A 13,451-nucleotide genomic window follows, 5' to 3' on the forward strand; every position below is an offset into this window, starting at 1 on the left:
GGCACATGCGTAGATTCCAAATTTTGTCTTTATTTGTCTTTCCCGAGGATTTCCCTTATGTTGGATTCTGACTGCTATTTAAGTTACGAAAGGATTGCATCCATAACTGTAATGATCCTACTTCTTTAAAAGTTAATTCTTCAACAGAAAACAACTTTACCTCTTATATCTTTTCCAATATCTCCATAGTTCAGAGAACTATTGTCTTTCGTATCACTTCTGATAATAAAGGTCATCTCATACTCACATTAGTATTGTAAGTGACATTTGTGCCTTTCGAAAGCGCTGAAGAAGGAGCAAACTATAGTGGGATTACCAAAGACTCTGAGTGCGAAACAAGTGTGGTAATAAAGGATCAATAGACTCTCTTACTCTCTTCTGCTCATACTAGCTAAGAACTAGGAGATATATATTTACATTAAAACAACAACAATCTAACATGCACAAAACTAAACACACTCTAAACAAACACATAAGACTGACAAAAGAAAAGCTCCTGTAATCTAGAATTCTCCATGATCCATCATGATCCATGGAACCTCAACCTCAACAATCCCAATGAGCAAAAATTCATAAACTTAGGGAATAAAAAAAACCATAAAACCAATACTGTATGCTAACCGGCATAGAATATAAAAAGTACCAAGGCTCTGCTGGTGCAGTACTGTAGGAAACTACAAAGACAAATATTTTGTATCCTTCCGTCTACTAACTTCATACCTGTAAACCTGCATGACTGCAACCCTTTGTGATCGTGAGCCTTCATAACCCCATACCCTATAGGCCACTATCTAACCAGCATGACCTCTTTCTCAGATAGCATTTTTTAAGGTATAAAGTTTTTATTCAACTTGGAGTATAGGAAAGAACATACAGTCACTCGGCAGAAGTGTTCGTGAAACCGGTCTCAGATGACTAAGCTGTCTCGCCAAAATGCCACCTTTCAACAAAGTGTAAAGTTGATCATGACTGTTCACCCCATCACGACCGTGACTATTCACAAATCTACACCCACCAAAGCCTCCTTTACCTAATTAATTAATTTATTAATTTCCTCTACCTTTTTTACCAATGGTTAAGCGTTTTGGAAGTACGAAGTATGCCGCGAAAAAAAGACTCCCACCTAAAACCACCCAGAGAGAAATGAGCCTTGCAGAGAAGAGCATGATAATCACCTTTTTCTATTGCCTCCGGAACATTACCTTGGTGGCTCAAATTATTAGACGCCTATGGACAACAGTTAAGAGCTTTCTTGTCCAGGTATGTGAACGCCAATCTCTTGAAAATCTCCCTTGTCCTGGTCGTACCTCTATTTTGAGTAGTCAACAGCATCGAACAATTATACATGCAGCCAAGTTCAATCGGAAAATGACCAAATGTGATCCACATGCGCGCTATGCACTCGGTGTTTCTCTTGATACTGGTAACTCTTTATACTACCTAGAGTGACCAGATATGATTGCCTACTAAATTTGCCTGCATAGTAGACTGGGTACTCAGAGAAGTAAATATTAAAAAATGGATAGCCAAGTCAAGACCTAGGCTAAAGCCTGATCATATGGCTAAGAGATTGAGATGGGCTACAGCTCATAGGAACTGGACAGCTGAGGATTTTGAAAGGGTAATTTGGAGTGATGAGTACAGTGTGGAGATATTCAAGGATCCAAAGCAACAATGTGTATTCAGAGAACCCGCAGAGAAGTGGTTGGCTGATTGTGTACACCCAAAGGAGAAGGATAAGGGAATCTCGCTTATGGTTTGGGGGTACTTTTGGGGTAAAAGAAAAGGTCTATTAGTTCCTATTACTCAAACTATCAATAAGACCAAGTATGTTAGACTCTTGAGAAGATATCTTTTTCCTGTTATTCATCAAATGATTTCCTTTAGTATACAACTTGAAGATGTTCTTTTTCAGCAAGATAATACTCCTGTTCATCAGGCATATAGTGTTATGGATTGGTTGGAGAGAAACAGGATTGAGGTTGTGAACCACCCCCCTTATTCCCCTGATTTAAATCCTATTGAGCATGTATGGGTTGAGCTTAAAAAGCGATTGCACCAGCAGTATCCAAGGATTGCAGATACTCCAGGAGGAAAAGAGGCTGTTAGGAGAAGACTTGCACATGTATTACCATTGGTTTGGGAGACAATTCCTGAGGAGTTTTTTGAGAAGTTGTGGAAATCAATGCCTGATAGGGTGGCTGCAGTTTTAGAAGCAAGGGGAGGTTATACAAAATATTAGCTAGTTTAATTTATGGCAGGTCAATTGACTATTGAATGTTGAGAGGTGCCAGTTGTTATTGATTGTAAACTTGAACTCGTGCACATGCACGCCCATTGACAACCCCACCAGCACTGCCCCACCATATGGCGCAACCGCAATTAAACATTGTCTCAGATCACGAACACTTCTGCCGCGTGACTGTAGGAGCAAAGAGAGTTTCGGAACTCTTCCCTTCTTAGTGTTGAATCGCCATATATAACTTTGCAGATTGTTTGGCAGGCGGAACGACAGCTCCGCCCAGAAACTCATAACAAGTACGCAATCAATCCATGAAGGAGGCTCTTCTCGGCTCGATCGAACTCCGGGTATGATACCTTCTACCCCCCCCCCGGGTCCCTGAAATTCCACCAATATGACACTAAATACCCGTGAATTCTTGAAGTTACAGTATCATACACGGGTTAGACCAGCACATCTGCCAAAACGTCAAGACCACTGATAGAACCCAAATTTATGCAAGGGGCGGAACCGAGCTCGAGGGTGTATTGAAAAGGGCATCGTGGTAAGCTTTGGGATCGGGGGTCTACATTAGGCGCTGTAAGTACGGTAAATGGTTAGAAAGGCTAGTTATTGAGCCTGTCTGATAAAGATTTCGGGGTAGGGGTATTCCGGGGTGCACTATGCTTCCCGATGTCATAGGTCCAGCCAATAGCTCTGCCGTGGGCTTGTTATGACCAGAATAATTCTTCTAAGTAGCGTCTGTAACTCTTATCCCCCCTTCGAAGTCTACTTGCGGGGTGAGAGATCTTACAAACTCCCAATGAAACAAAGCATAAGAATATTCTCCGCAATTCCCCACCACAAACCAAATCCCCAACGCTCCGGTTATCTAGAAACCTGGATCCATTGCTTCCCCCCTCCGTCACTCACTCTCTGCATTTCCCCTTCCTTCCGCCGTTCATTTCCCGCCGGAATGCCATCACCGGTCTTGCGTCAAGTTGCCCGTCCTTTCAAATTATTTCCACCACCAACAATAATGCTATTCTATCCATGCGACTTCTGTGGTGGTGGGGAAAACTACCATGGGAGAGAGAAACCGAGGGGGAAAAGATTTTCCTGCAGATACCCGGGGATGTAGGTCCAAGAGGTGATTGATTCCTCGCTTGAGGGAGGATGGAGAACAGCATAAAATCGGCCGCAAAGCCCACCTCCCTGTGCGCATCCGGTCCGTTCATTTTCCTTCAGTTCAGGCTCGTTCGCAACTTAGCTTATAGATGCCCGTATGGCCGAATTGAAGGCGGACACCCTCATGGAGTAGTGGTCGGTGAGCCAATAAACATGGGGTCTAAGAGGTGCCAGGCGGAGTTATATACTGGTATCGCACAGTAACTGGATATATAATACCGGGGAGAAAGCCAGCTTTGCGCATAGTTCATCGCAACCGGCCAACCTATGTACGGTATTCGCCCACCCTCATCTCCACCTCTTGCCTTGCTTTTTTGTTTGGTTCGGCCTGAGTTTTCCTACCGGTACTTTGGCGGACGCCGGATACACAACCGGGATAAATGAGAACTATTCCCACAAGCAACAAGATGCCAACATCACATATTATAGGAGGAACCAGAATAGCACCCAAAATTCCCTCCTCAACAGAGTAGCAATTCTAGCGCAAATCTGTCCTACATATATGCAGCTGGCCGTGGCTCATGCTCCAAATCTTTATGCATCGTACCGTACGGGCACCGTACTCGAGCGCATGAGGATCAAGAATGTGTCTCGGCGCATACCGAATCCCGCCCGTTTATTCGCTCGCCGATCACTACCCCATTAGGGTGTCCGGCTTCAGTAAACACCTCAAATCTTGGCATTGGGAATTGTCATGTTTTCCGCGTTCTCGCTACTCTCCCCTAAATTCAAAGGCGAATGTTTATATAAGGGTGGAAGGGGACCTGTTCTCCCTTCTTTCATTACTCCTTCAGATCGGGCTAACTTAGCGTCTCATCCTCAAGTCTTACGCTTCTGTAATTGTGATTTCGTCTTCCCTCCCTAACACTTTGTTTCGGATCATACCCTTCTTTAGGCGCAGTAGGGATACTTTCATACACAAGGTCAGTTTAACGATAATCCCACGGCAGTTGCCGTCATAGCGTATCGGAAGGTATGATTTGCAATATATAGCCGCTTCCCTCTCCCCACCATCCCCTCATCAAAATTGCGATCCCGATTTACCAACAAACCATCCGCTCTTTTTAGTTTTAAACGCGAATCCCCATATCCTCTCGTACATTTTTCCATCCTTTTTCGCCTTGAATCATCAGCCGATATGGTACTTTCTACCCCTCTGCGTTCCGTTCCGTTATTATTGAGACGTCAATTCCTTCGTCCTCCGTTGCTATTCGCTCCAGAGGTTGCGAGAAAGCAGGTGTTTGGTGCTGTTTCTGGTGCCAGAGCGCTAACCACCACCTTTAATCCTCAGGTTAAGGTTCTAGCTGTTCTCTATGACGTGAGCTAATCTCTCTCCCATTTGGTCGTTTGCCCGTTCCGCTATGCTATCGGGGTAAATTAGACTGACTGGGCTATACAGGGCGGGCAACACGCTCGTGATGTCCCTGAATTGCTCGGAACTACTGAGAATGAACTTGGGTTGAGGAGGTGGCTTGAGAATCAGGGGCACCAGCTTATCACTACTTCCGACAAGGAGGGGGAGAACTCGACTTTTGACAAACATTTGGTTGACGCTGAGATTATTATTACCACTCCGTAGGCCTTTACTAGAACTGTCGCCGGCGAAATTGGGGATTAACAAGTTTAGGTTTCACCCCGGATACCTTACTGCTGAGCGTTTGGCAAAAGCCAAGAACTTGAAGCTGGCCATCACGGCAGGAATTGGATCTGATCACGTTGATCTGGATGTTGCCAACAAGACCAACGGTGGTATCACCGTTGCCGAAGTCACCGGCTCGAATGTTGTCTCAGTTGCTGAGCGTAAGATTTCGTCCCTTGTCTAGTACTTGTTGAGTAACTTATAGGGTTTCACGTAGACGTCGTTATGACCATCCTCGCCCTCGTCCGCAACTTCGTCCCCGCCCACGAGCAAGTTGCTTCCGGTGAATGGAACGTTGCTGCCGTCGCCAAGGACGAGTATGATCTTGAGGATAAGGTCGTCGGAACTGTTGCTGTTGGAAGAATCGGTGAGCGTGTCCTCAGACGCTTGAAAGGGTTTGATTGCAAGGAGCTCTTGTACTTTGATTACCAGGTTTACCTCCTCTCCCTAACCTCCCTCAATATTTGCCTTGCTAAAATATCTCTGGTAGCCCCTGAAACCCGAGGTTGAGAAGGAAATCGGCTGTCGCCGCGTCCACGATCTCGAGGAAATGCTAACCCAGTGTGATGTCGTGACCATCAACTGCCCACTGCACGAGAATACACGTGGGCTCTTTAATAAGGAGCTTATCAGCAAGATGAAGAAGGGATCATGGCTCGTCAATACCGCTCGTGGAGCCATTGTCGTGAAGGAGGATGTTGCAGCCGCCATCGAGTCTGGCCACCTCCGTGGGTATGGAGGAGACGTCTGGTTCCCGCAGCCAGCACCCAAGGGCCACCCCTTGCGCTACGCAAAGAACCCATTTGGTGGTGGAAACGCAATGGTACCGCATATGAGCGGTACCTCGATTGATGCGCAGAAGAGGTACGCTGCCGGGACCAAGGCGATCCTCAAGAGCTACCTTTCTGGCAAGCATGATTACCGTCCCGAGGACTTGATTGTAATCGGTGGTGACTATGCTACCAAGGCTTACGGCGAGAGGAATAAGAAATAAGAGGATTTTGTCGGTTTTCGGTGTGACCCCCAGTTCACTTCACGCTCCTTCCTTGCCGCTTAGGAGTTGTTGGGCGGTTTGTATATAGCTTACAGTATCTTGGAATTGAATTTCTTCTCTGTGCTCGTTTCAACGACGAACCAATCATGACTGATCACTCGATGCGGTCTATGAAACTTCCATGTTGTAGATTGGGATAAAATGGGAGACCAAAGTATACGGGAATGAGTGGTAGAAGTAGCTTGCTTAGCTTTCTAGGTATGATAAACATGTCCCCAAATACTTAATAAAAAATCTCGGGCATCATAAATTTATTGCGGCATACGGAACCCGATGGCATATTCAACGACAATAACAGCTCCAGAGTGCGTGTTCCTAGAGCTAAATTGGCCGGTGACAACCCCTCACAGCCCCCAATACCAAATAGAGCATCCCATCCACCACCCAATCAGAGAAAGTCCCCAGAAACAGGTTAGACAGAAACAGGTTAGAAACAGGTAAGCACCACCTTCTCCTGAGTGAGCCACAATCCCCATCGGCAAACATCACCGGAGTAATCTGGCACCTCTACCTAAACTCCAGCACGACACAGTACGTGAGGTTTATCCCGCTAGTCCATCGGCTCTACCCCCTCACCGCCCAAGCAGGTCGCGAAAGTCGATCGAGTCGTCAAAGTCACTGTGCCCGAGTAAAATAAACTAATGTGAGAGTACTACTTTCGAGTCTGCTTTAGAGGACATGGATAACATGAAGGCGGTTGTATCTTGTGTTGTAGTTGATGGGTTTGTCGAGTTTTTGCGGAAGGGGCTTAGGGGATAGATGAGGATCTGCGTTGGAGTTTTATTGGGGCATTTCTGGTGGTGGATCTGTGGGGTGTATCGGAGTTTGGGTAGTTTCTAAGTAAGTTACCGTATTATCATAGATGTATAAATTTCTGGTTATAGGTCAGGAGTAGCTGTTGATGGGTATGATATGATAATATTATGATATCATACCACCAGTAGGGTTTGCTAGGACATGCAGGGGCCCGGTCAATTGATTTGTGGTAGGCCCTTACGGGGCATAAATCGTCCTGATATCATCGCCCGATACGTATCATAATATTACCAGACAAGTATGATACCGTGCATATCGTTGGAGGAACCAGAATATCATACATACTCTGCCAGCCTCCCGGTTAGAAAAGCCATTCGGAAGCTTGCCGGATCGGAGAAATGGACGGCCAATTGCATTATGATACTATCATAGATGAACGTCGTCGGAAGCTTGCATCGTAGTCGATAAATTTAGGTGTGACTCTGTAAGGTGTGAGCTTGGTCTTGGCAGATCATCAGGTTCAAGGTCACGTGTCAATTACGTTTTTTTTTTTTACCGCCTCACAGGTCGGGGGGGGGGGGGGGGGTGGTATTCAAAGTCAAAAGCAAAGAATTCTCAATAAAAGTAATCGTGGAATCTTACATTACACAATCACTCAAAGGTGTTCAAGTTGACAGATTTCAAGTAACATATTTGAGGGCTCTAAAAAAAAATTGGTCCCGCCAATAAAATATTGTGGGAAAGAAAATAAAATAAAATTCATTGCAGAAACTTACAACTTGAACAACAAAATATAAAAACAATCATAAGCCAAACCACCGGGGTCTACCACTGTGATAGCGAGCAAGCATGTTATTACCTTCAAGAGCACATTCTGTATTGCCAATTGTGGATGTGGAGGCTTTAAGTTAGCAGTTTAAAGAATCTAGAAAACTAAAGAAAAGCAAAAGAAGGTTCTAGAAGTACAACAGGAAGAAAAAAAGAAAAGGATGCGAGTACGAGTAGTGGGATTGTGTTTTATCAACCATATATCTTGTGATCGGGATAATAGGCGAACTTTTTTTTTTGCTGATATCAGATTCTGGAGATGTAATCTGTGTTATTTCTTGTCTTATGATACTTTACTCTACACACCTTTTACCTACGAGTACCGTATGCAGGGATGGACCTTTTACCTGCTGCCCAACATGAAAAAATAGAATTATAGTAATGGTAAATTGGCTGTTTTTGGTTGTGCCAAGCTTGTATGAAAGCTGCGTTTTTTCAACTTTGAATATCCCTAGTATGAGACATACCCGCCCCGTTAAAAATACCTGTCCTGATCTTCTCCTTCCTGCCTCCTTCACCACGGACACAAACATCGCTGTTACGCCCGCGCAACGAAAACAGATAGAATACTCGAGTAGGGTCCTTTCGTCCATACACCGGAGCCTCCCTGAGAGCTCCTGAAATTGGTCTGAAGCTTTCAGAATCCACACTTTACACAAAACCACTGCCGCACAGACACATCACCTCCCTCCCTACGAGATCACACCACCTTGCCCCTTAACTCACCTCCACCTTCATTTGCCACTCACTCACTACTCGCAAGTCAAGCCGGTGGAGGGAGGCCATTGTCTGCACCATCCAACCGCACACACTCAGCTATCCTACCAACTACAACTCGTCCGCGACTCACTAAACAACAAAAAACAAAAATGTCTTACTTCTCCACCATTCTTACCGCCACAAAATCTCGCTACCAGACCCTTCGTGGCATCGACGAGCAAGACGGGGACTCAGAAGACGACTCCCACATCTCCCGCGTTCTCAGGAACTACTACCAAGAGCAAGGACAACAGCTCCCGGACTGGCTCGGCGGGGGTCCGCCCCCGCCGCAGAACCTCCGGAACAATTACGGCCAGCAGAGGCCAGGAATGATGGGGCGGGGACAGCAAAGCGGTGGGCCGCAGAATGCGAATGCGACGTTGAGCGATATATGGGATACACCGCCGCCACAGGGCGGCCAGCGACCAGTGTTTGGGGTTCGCCAGCAGCCGGTACAGCAGCATGGGCTGTTTCCTGGTGACGATGATAGGCCGCCGCAAGGCGGTGGGAGGGGAAATGGAGGAGGGCCAGCGGGAGTTGCGATGACGGCCCAGCAGAGGATTAAAGAGAGGTTGTGGGGTGGTAGGACCGCGTCTCCGCCACCGAATAACTCGAAGCCTTCCCAGCCCCCACCTTCGTCTGTGCAAATGCCATTGCCACCGTCTATGCAGCAGCCGAGGAATAATGGCGGTTCGTATAGGCCGCCTCAGGGCCCGCCATCCGGTCAACAGCGCGGCGGTGGAGGCGGGGGACGATCTTATGGGCAGTCAGAGATGCCTTGGGACGATGGGTACAGCGGGAGTGGTGGCAGTTACAGCGACGGTTACGATGGAAACAATTTCAGCCCGGGCTTCACACCAGCTGGGTCCTCCGGCAGCGGGTCTCAAGGTAGTAGTAATAATCTCCGACGCGGGAAGCTGGGGATCGGCCTCCCGACAGGACCTGGTATGATGAGGCAGCAGGGCGGCAATCGTGGAGGCTATTAAACAGAGCAACTTGACCAGACAAATTTTGCTGCTTCTTTTTTTTCTCTCCTCCTTCCCTTTTGATTGTATATGATACGGAAGAAAATATCACTTCTGGAGTAACACTTTTTCCTTCTCTCCTTTTCTCCATACTCCTTGATACCGTCTCTCCTTCAAAAATGTCTTTGTGTACCGGTTTTGCGTGTTTGAGATTATTATGTTGGATATCTAGGGTACTGGGGATGATAATGAGACATGAGAATGTTCTTCTTTCCATGAGAGTCCTTGGCTTCTAGATACGTTGGAGCGAGAGGCGTGGGCGTAAGCACGATATAAATAGCCGGAGCCGGTATGTGAGTGTTTTGATAAATTAGCTGCTGAGTCCGGGGGGCGAGCTATCTCGCCGTTGGCGGAAGTCCGTACGACGTATGATACTAAAGTATACATCCTACCCTACCCTCACCCAACATTGTCGAAACCCCCCCAATGGTCAAGAATATGCTTACCTCCATCCCATCTTCCACCGCCAGTTTACCACAGCTGTATCCAAGCATGCCATCCTATCGCTTAGACTCATTCTCACACGCGCCGCCCAGATACTCCAGTAGCAACCTAGTCTAATATCAACCTCAACCGCCGCCAATCGATGGATCTGAGTTCGCCCGCTCAGGCGCTATAAAAAACAAAACACCGGGACTTCAAAAACCATATAACCCAACCCAACCCCCCGGCAAGATTCCTGGCGGGAGGGATATATCGAGTGAGTATCCATGACCAAATAGCAGAGATCATAACGGTCCTGATCTCTAGCGGGGAAGTTCCCGCAGCCTCAACAGCCACACACCATTTGTATCGTGCGCACGATACCGGCGCACATATCTGACCTCCCTTGAAGGCTCCCTCCCGGTGACTACCCACACGAAAACAATCTAGCCGTCATCCAGGTTTCATAACCGTTACCACCACTGACTGGCTGTGATATGGATGTCTTGCAAGCACCTCCTTACGGCCCGGTCCGGTCCCACACATGTATCCGTCTGTATTAAATTTACGATGGGATGGGATGGATGGACATCGTCTGGGTGCTTTGCTTGTGTGTTACGCAAGCGCCGCGTATGCATTGACGAATATCGTACTCACCTCTTTCCTTTTTTTTTTTCCCTCGGGGGTTTTCGGGGGCACGGTGGGTCAGTGGTGTTGAGGTTTCGTTCATGGCAGATGTTTGGGGCCCCTCTGTGGAGGGGCCGGTATCATATCATATAGATAGCGGGGAATGTGTGAGGGTGCGGTGTGGGGTTGTGGATTTGTTCGCTGGGTGAGTGGGTTCTGGGATGAGAATTTGGATTTCAATGAGGGGATACTTGTGGCTCTGTAGCTGCGGTGGGCTTGCTTGAGCGGTGTTGTGAGGTTGTGGTTGTGGCTTGCGGGTTTTTTGGGTAATGGGCACGTAAGTAGGATAACGTGGGATAACGTGGGTGCCGTCTGGGCAGTGGTGTCGGTTTCATGAGTCGAAGCTCTGGCGAGTTCTTGTTTTCATGGGCACTATCTGTTACATGTATGGGAACTGGCTTGTGTGGCTATGGTGGCGTGGAATGACTGATGCCTGCCTTTACGAGTATGATACCAGTTGGGCACCGTCCATCTACGGTACTCGAAGAAAGTTATTACGTGGCCAAGTGAAAACAGGGGCCACATCAACCAAGGGAAAAGAGGAAGGATAATGCCTGTAACTCGGGAAAGTTTGTAGCTAGAGAATATCCTCGTTTTCCACTTGTTCCCGTAGCGGCTGCACAGGGCCCCAAGACAAGGCCCCGGAGCGGATATCATTTGAGAGTTAGATTCACAGATATGTTCACTTGTTCGTTTATTAAGTGCTCCCGACAAGCGATTAACCAACACTTAGCTATGCATAAGTAGCCCGAGCGGATATCTGCTACTCCATCCTTGCATTGGAAAAGTCCATTTCTGTCCTCATTAGTATCACACATCAATCAACCGAATGCCAGCAATAGCCAACTCACCAGGGTGTTGTTGCTGGAATTTCCTCAGCATTTCCATCTTCTTCTCCTCATCACTGGTGGGCTTGCCCATCTCCTTCTGGCGCTGGTCGTACATCATCTTCTCGACCATAGCCCTAGTCTCCCCATCAAGATCTCCAAGTTTTGAGTTCTCGGGTTGAATCTTTGAGGTATCGATCTGAGGATGGTGGGTAAGAACGTGGGCCCACCATTCCATCTTGTTAACCTTTTCCAGATGGACCTCGACGGACTTTTGGTCCTCAAGAGACCAAGTTGATTCGTCGAGGACGATACGCTTGGGAAATTTGCCCTACCACCAGTAAACAAGTGACATAACGGCGGGATCACAGGGGACAAACTTCCAAGATGGGCTCTTGTCCCCTCAACCCAACCTTCAACGACTCGGACTTGATTTCCACCACCAGATCCCTAGCGCGAGTACCTTGCGGAACCGGAATGGTAACGTCGACTTCGGCAATGGTCTGTCTCCACTGGTATGGCAAGGCAGCTTGCTCGGCGGCTTCCCTCTCGGCGGCTTCCTTATCCGCTTCGGAGGAAGACATTCCTTGTATTTGTGGTTCTTTTCTATGCTTTCTAGGGGGAATGAATAAAAGGTTGAGGCTGAGAATGTAGAAGTTTAGTGGGGGGAAGGTTGGACCTTAGCGGGGATTAGGCACTAGAGTACCGGTACAATACTGTGCTGTACAGTACCAAGCACAGTAGATTGTGGTCTGATAACCCCCTGCGGCGCTGAACCGCTCCATTCCAGGAAAATGTGGCTGAATTAACACACGCGTCATATGCCCCGCCACCACCTAACCTCCAGCCAAAAGTCTAGGGAAGCCAACTCGCTCGAAACCGGTAAATTTACAGGGCCCTGTTCTCATCTCTCACTCTTTCATTCGCCACCCTCGACCGCAGCAGTGTCGTCGTCTGAAGGATTAAGGCAAAAAGATTCCACTGTTACCCCGAACCCCGCTTTGGTAGCTATAAGTATATAAGGAACTTGTAGTGTTATCATACCTGTTGCTTTCCCGCTTCCTGCTTCCGTTTGTCACAACTCTTTGTTGGTCAGCCTTTGATCAGATGTCTTCCTCGAGATTTCCACGCAAGTTCACTCCTCCCGCCTCTCCCACAGCTTCCTACTACGACATCTCCGACGATGACGAGAACGGATATAGTACTATCACGAACACGAGCACTAGTCGGAGTGTCAAGCTATTGTACTCAAAATCAAAGGCGAGTTTGTTTGCCTTGTTCTGACTGCTGGTTACACAGGAGATATGTTGAAACAAGAAATTATTGGAGCATTTTATCCTATGCCATCCACGCTTTTAAGATGTTCTTGAAATTAACATTCTTTTGGAGTGTAGGTTTATGTGCACCCAACGCCCTCGAAAATTGATAATATACCTGGCTTCGTAGCCCTTGTTCAACAAAAACCTCCCCCGAGCGATGCTCCCTCGACCCCGCCTGCGGTCGCGACCACGTTGCTTCTGGCCTGGTTACCGGAATCGACACTCGGAGATGCTTATGATACTTATGTCAAGGTAGATCTTATTGATGCTGAGGGGCCACCCCGGCAGTCCTACTTGGTGCCTCCGCCACCAGCGACTGTATACGCTCCGGGAATGTCGTGCGTTGGGAATTACGCATTCGCCGTTCCGGTCTCGGAGATTTATTCATTGCTCATTCGGCCTCCGAATTTGGGGTGGTGGTGGGGAAGTGTCGTCATTAATACGCGTGCTGGCGACTCTTTCCCCGCGTTATTCTTTCATGATTCGGAGTGTGCGTCGACAATCGCTCAATCAAAGAAACGGGCTAAGGCTAATTTTGATCCATTTGGTGAAGGGGGTGGCTTGTTTTGGGGCGGAGACGAGGTGCTTAGGTGGCTCAGGCGTTATATAAGGGTCGAGAGGAGTGAAGTGGAGCCAAGCGTTTATCTTGTCGAGCCTAGCCAAGAGGATCTCGTATCATTCGGCTCGAAACCCGTTACAGTGGGCCACGCAGGAGAAAGTTCAGC

At 47.6% G+C, this 13,451-nt stretch overlaps 3 protein-coding genes; 2 read left to right on the forward strand and 1 right to left on the reverse strand.

Moving 5' to 3' along the window:
- Positions 1–8,206: 8,206 nt before the first annotated feature.
- GSTUM_00006052001 (uncharacterized protein) lies at positions 8,207–9,684 on the forward strand. XM_002838215.2 has 1 exon: positions 8,207–9,684. Exon 1 carries the CDS (start codon positions 8,556–8,558, stop codon positions 9,429–9,431), a length of 876 nt encoding a protein of 291 aa, XP_002838261.1. The 5' UTR covers positions 8,207–8,555; the 3' UTR covers positions 9,432–9,684.
- A 1,573-nt stretch (positions 9,685–11,257) lies between these two features.
- On the reverse strand, positions 11,258–12,079 carry GSTUM_00006053001 (uncharacterized protein). XM_002838216.2 has 3 exons: positions 11,788–12,079; positions 11,432–11,738; positions 11,258–11,375 (listed from the first exon to the last, which is right to left on the reverse strand). Exons 1-3 carry the CDS (start codon positions 11,989–11,991, stop codon positions 11,344–11,346), a joined length of 543 nt encoding a protein of 180 aa, XP_002838262.1. The 5' UTR covers positions 11,992–12,079; the 3' UTR covers positions 11,258–11,343.
- Positions 12,080–12,268: 189 nt separating this feature from the next.
- GSTUM_00006054001 (uncharacterized protein) lies at positions 12,269–13,448 on the forward strand. XM_002838217.2 has 3 exons: positions 12,269–12,651; positions 12,707–13,216; positions 13,280–13,448. Exons 1-2 carry the CDS (start codon positions 12,515–12,517, stop codon positions 12,831–12,833), a joined length of 264 nt encoding a protein of 87 aa, XP_002838263.1. The 5' UTR covers positions 12,269–12,514; the 3' UTR covers positions 12,834–13,216; positions 13,280–13,448.
- The last annotated feature ends 3 nt before the right edge of the window (positions 13,449–13,451 follow it).

Source organism: Tuber melanosporum (genome assembly GCF_000151645.1).
Source record: "Tuber melanosporum whole genome shotgun sequence assembly, scaffold_24, strain Mel28".
Lineage (NCBI taxonomy): Eukaryota > Fungi > Ascomycota > Pezizomycetes > Pezizales > Tuberaceae > Tuber > Tuber melanosporum.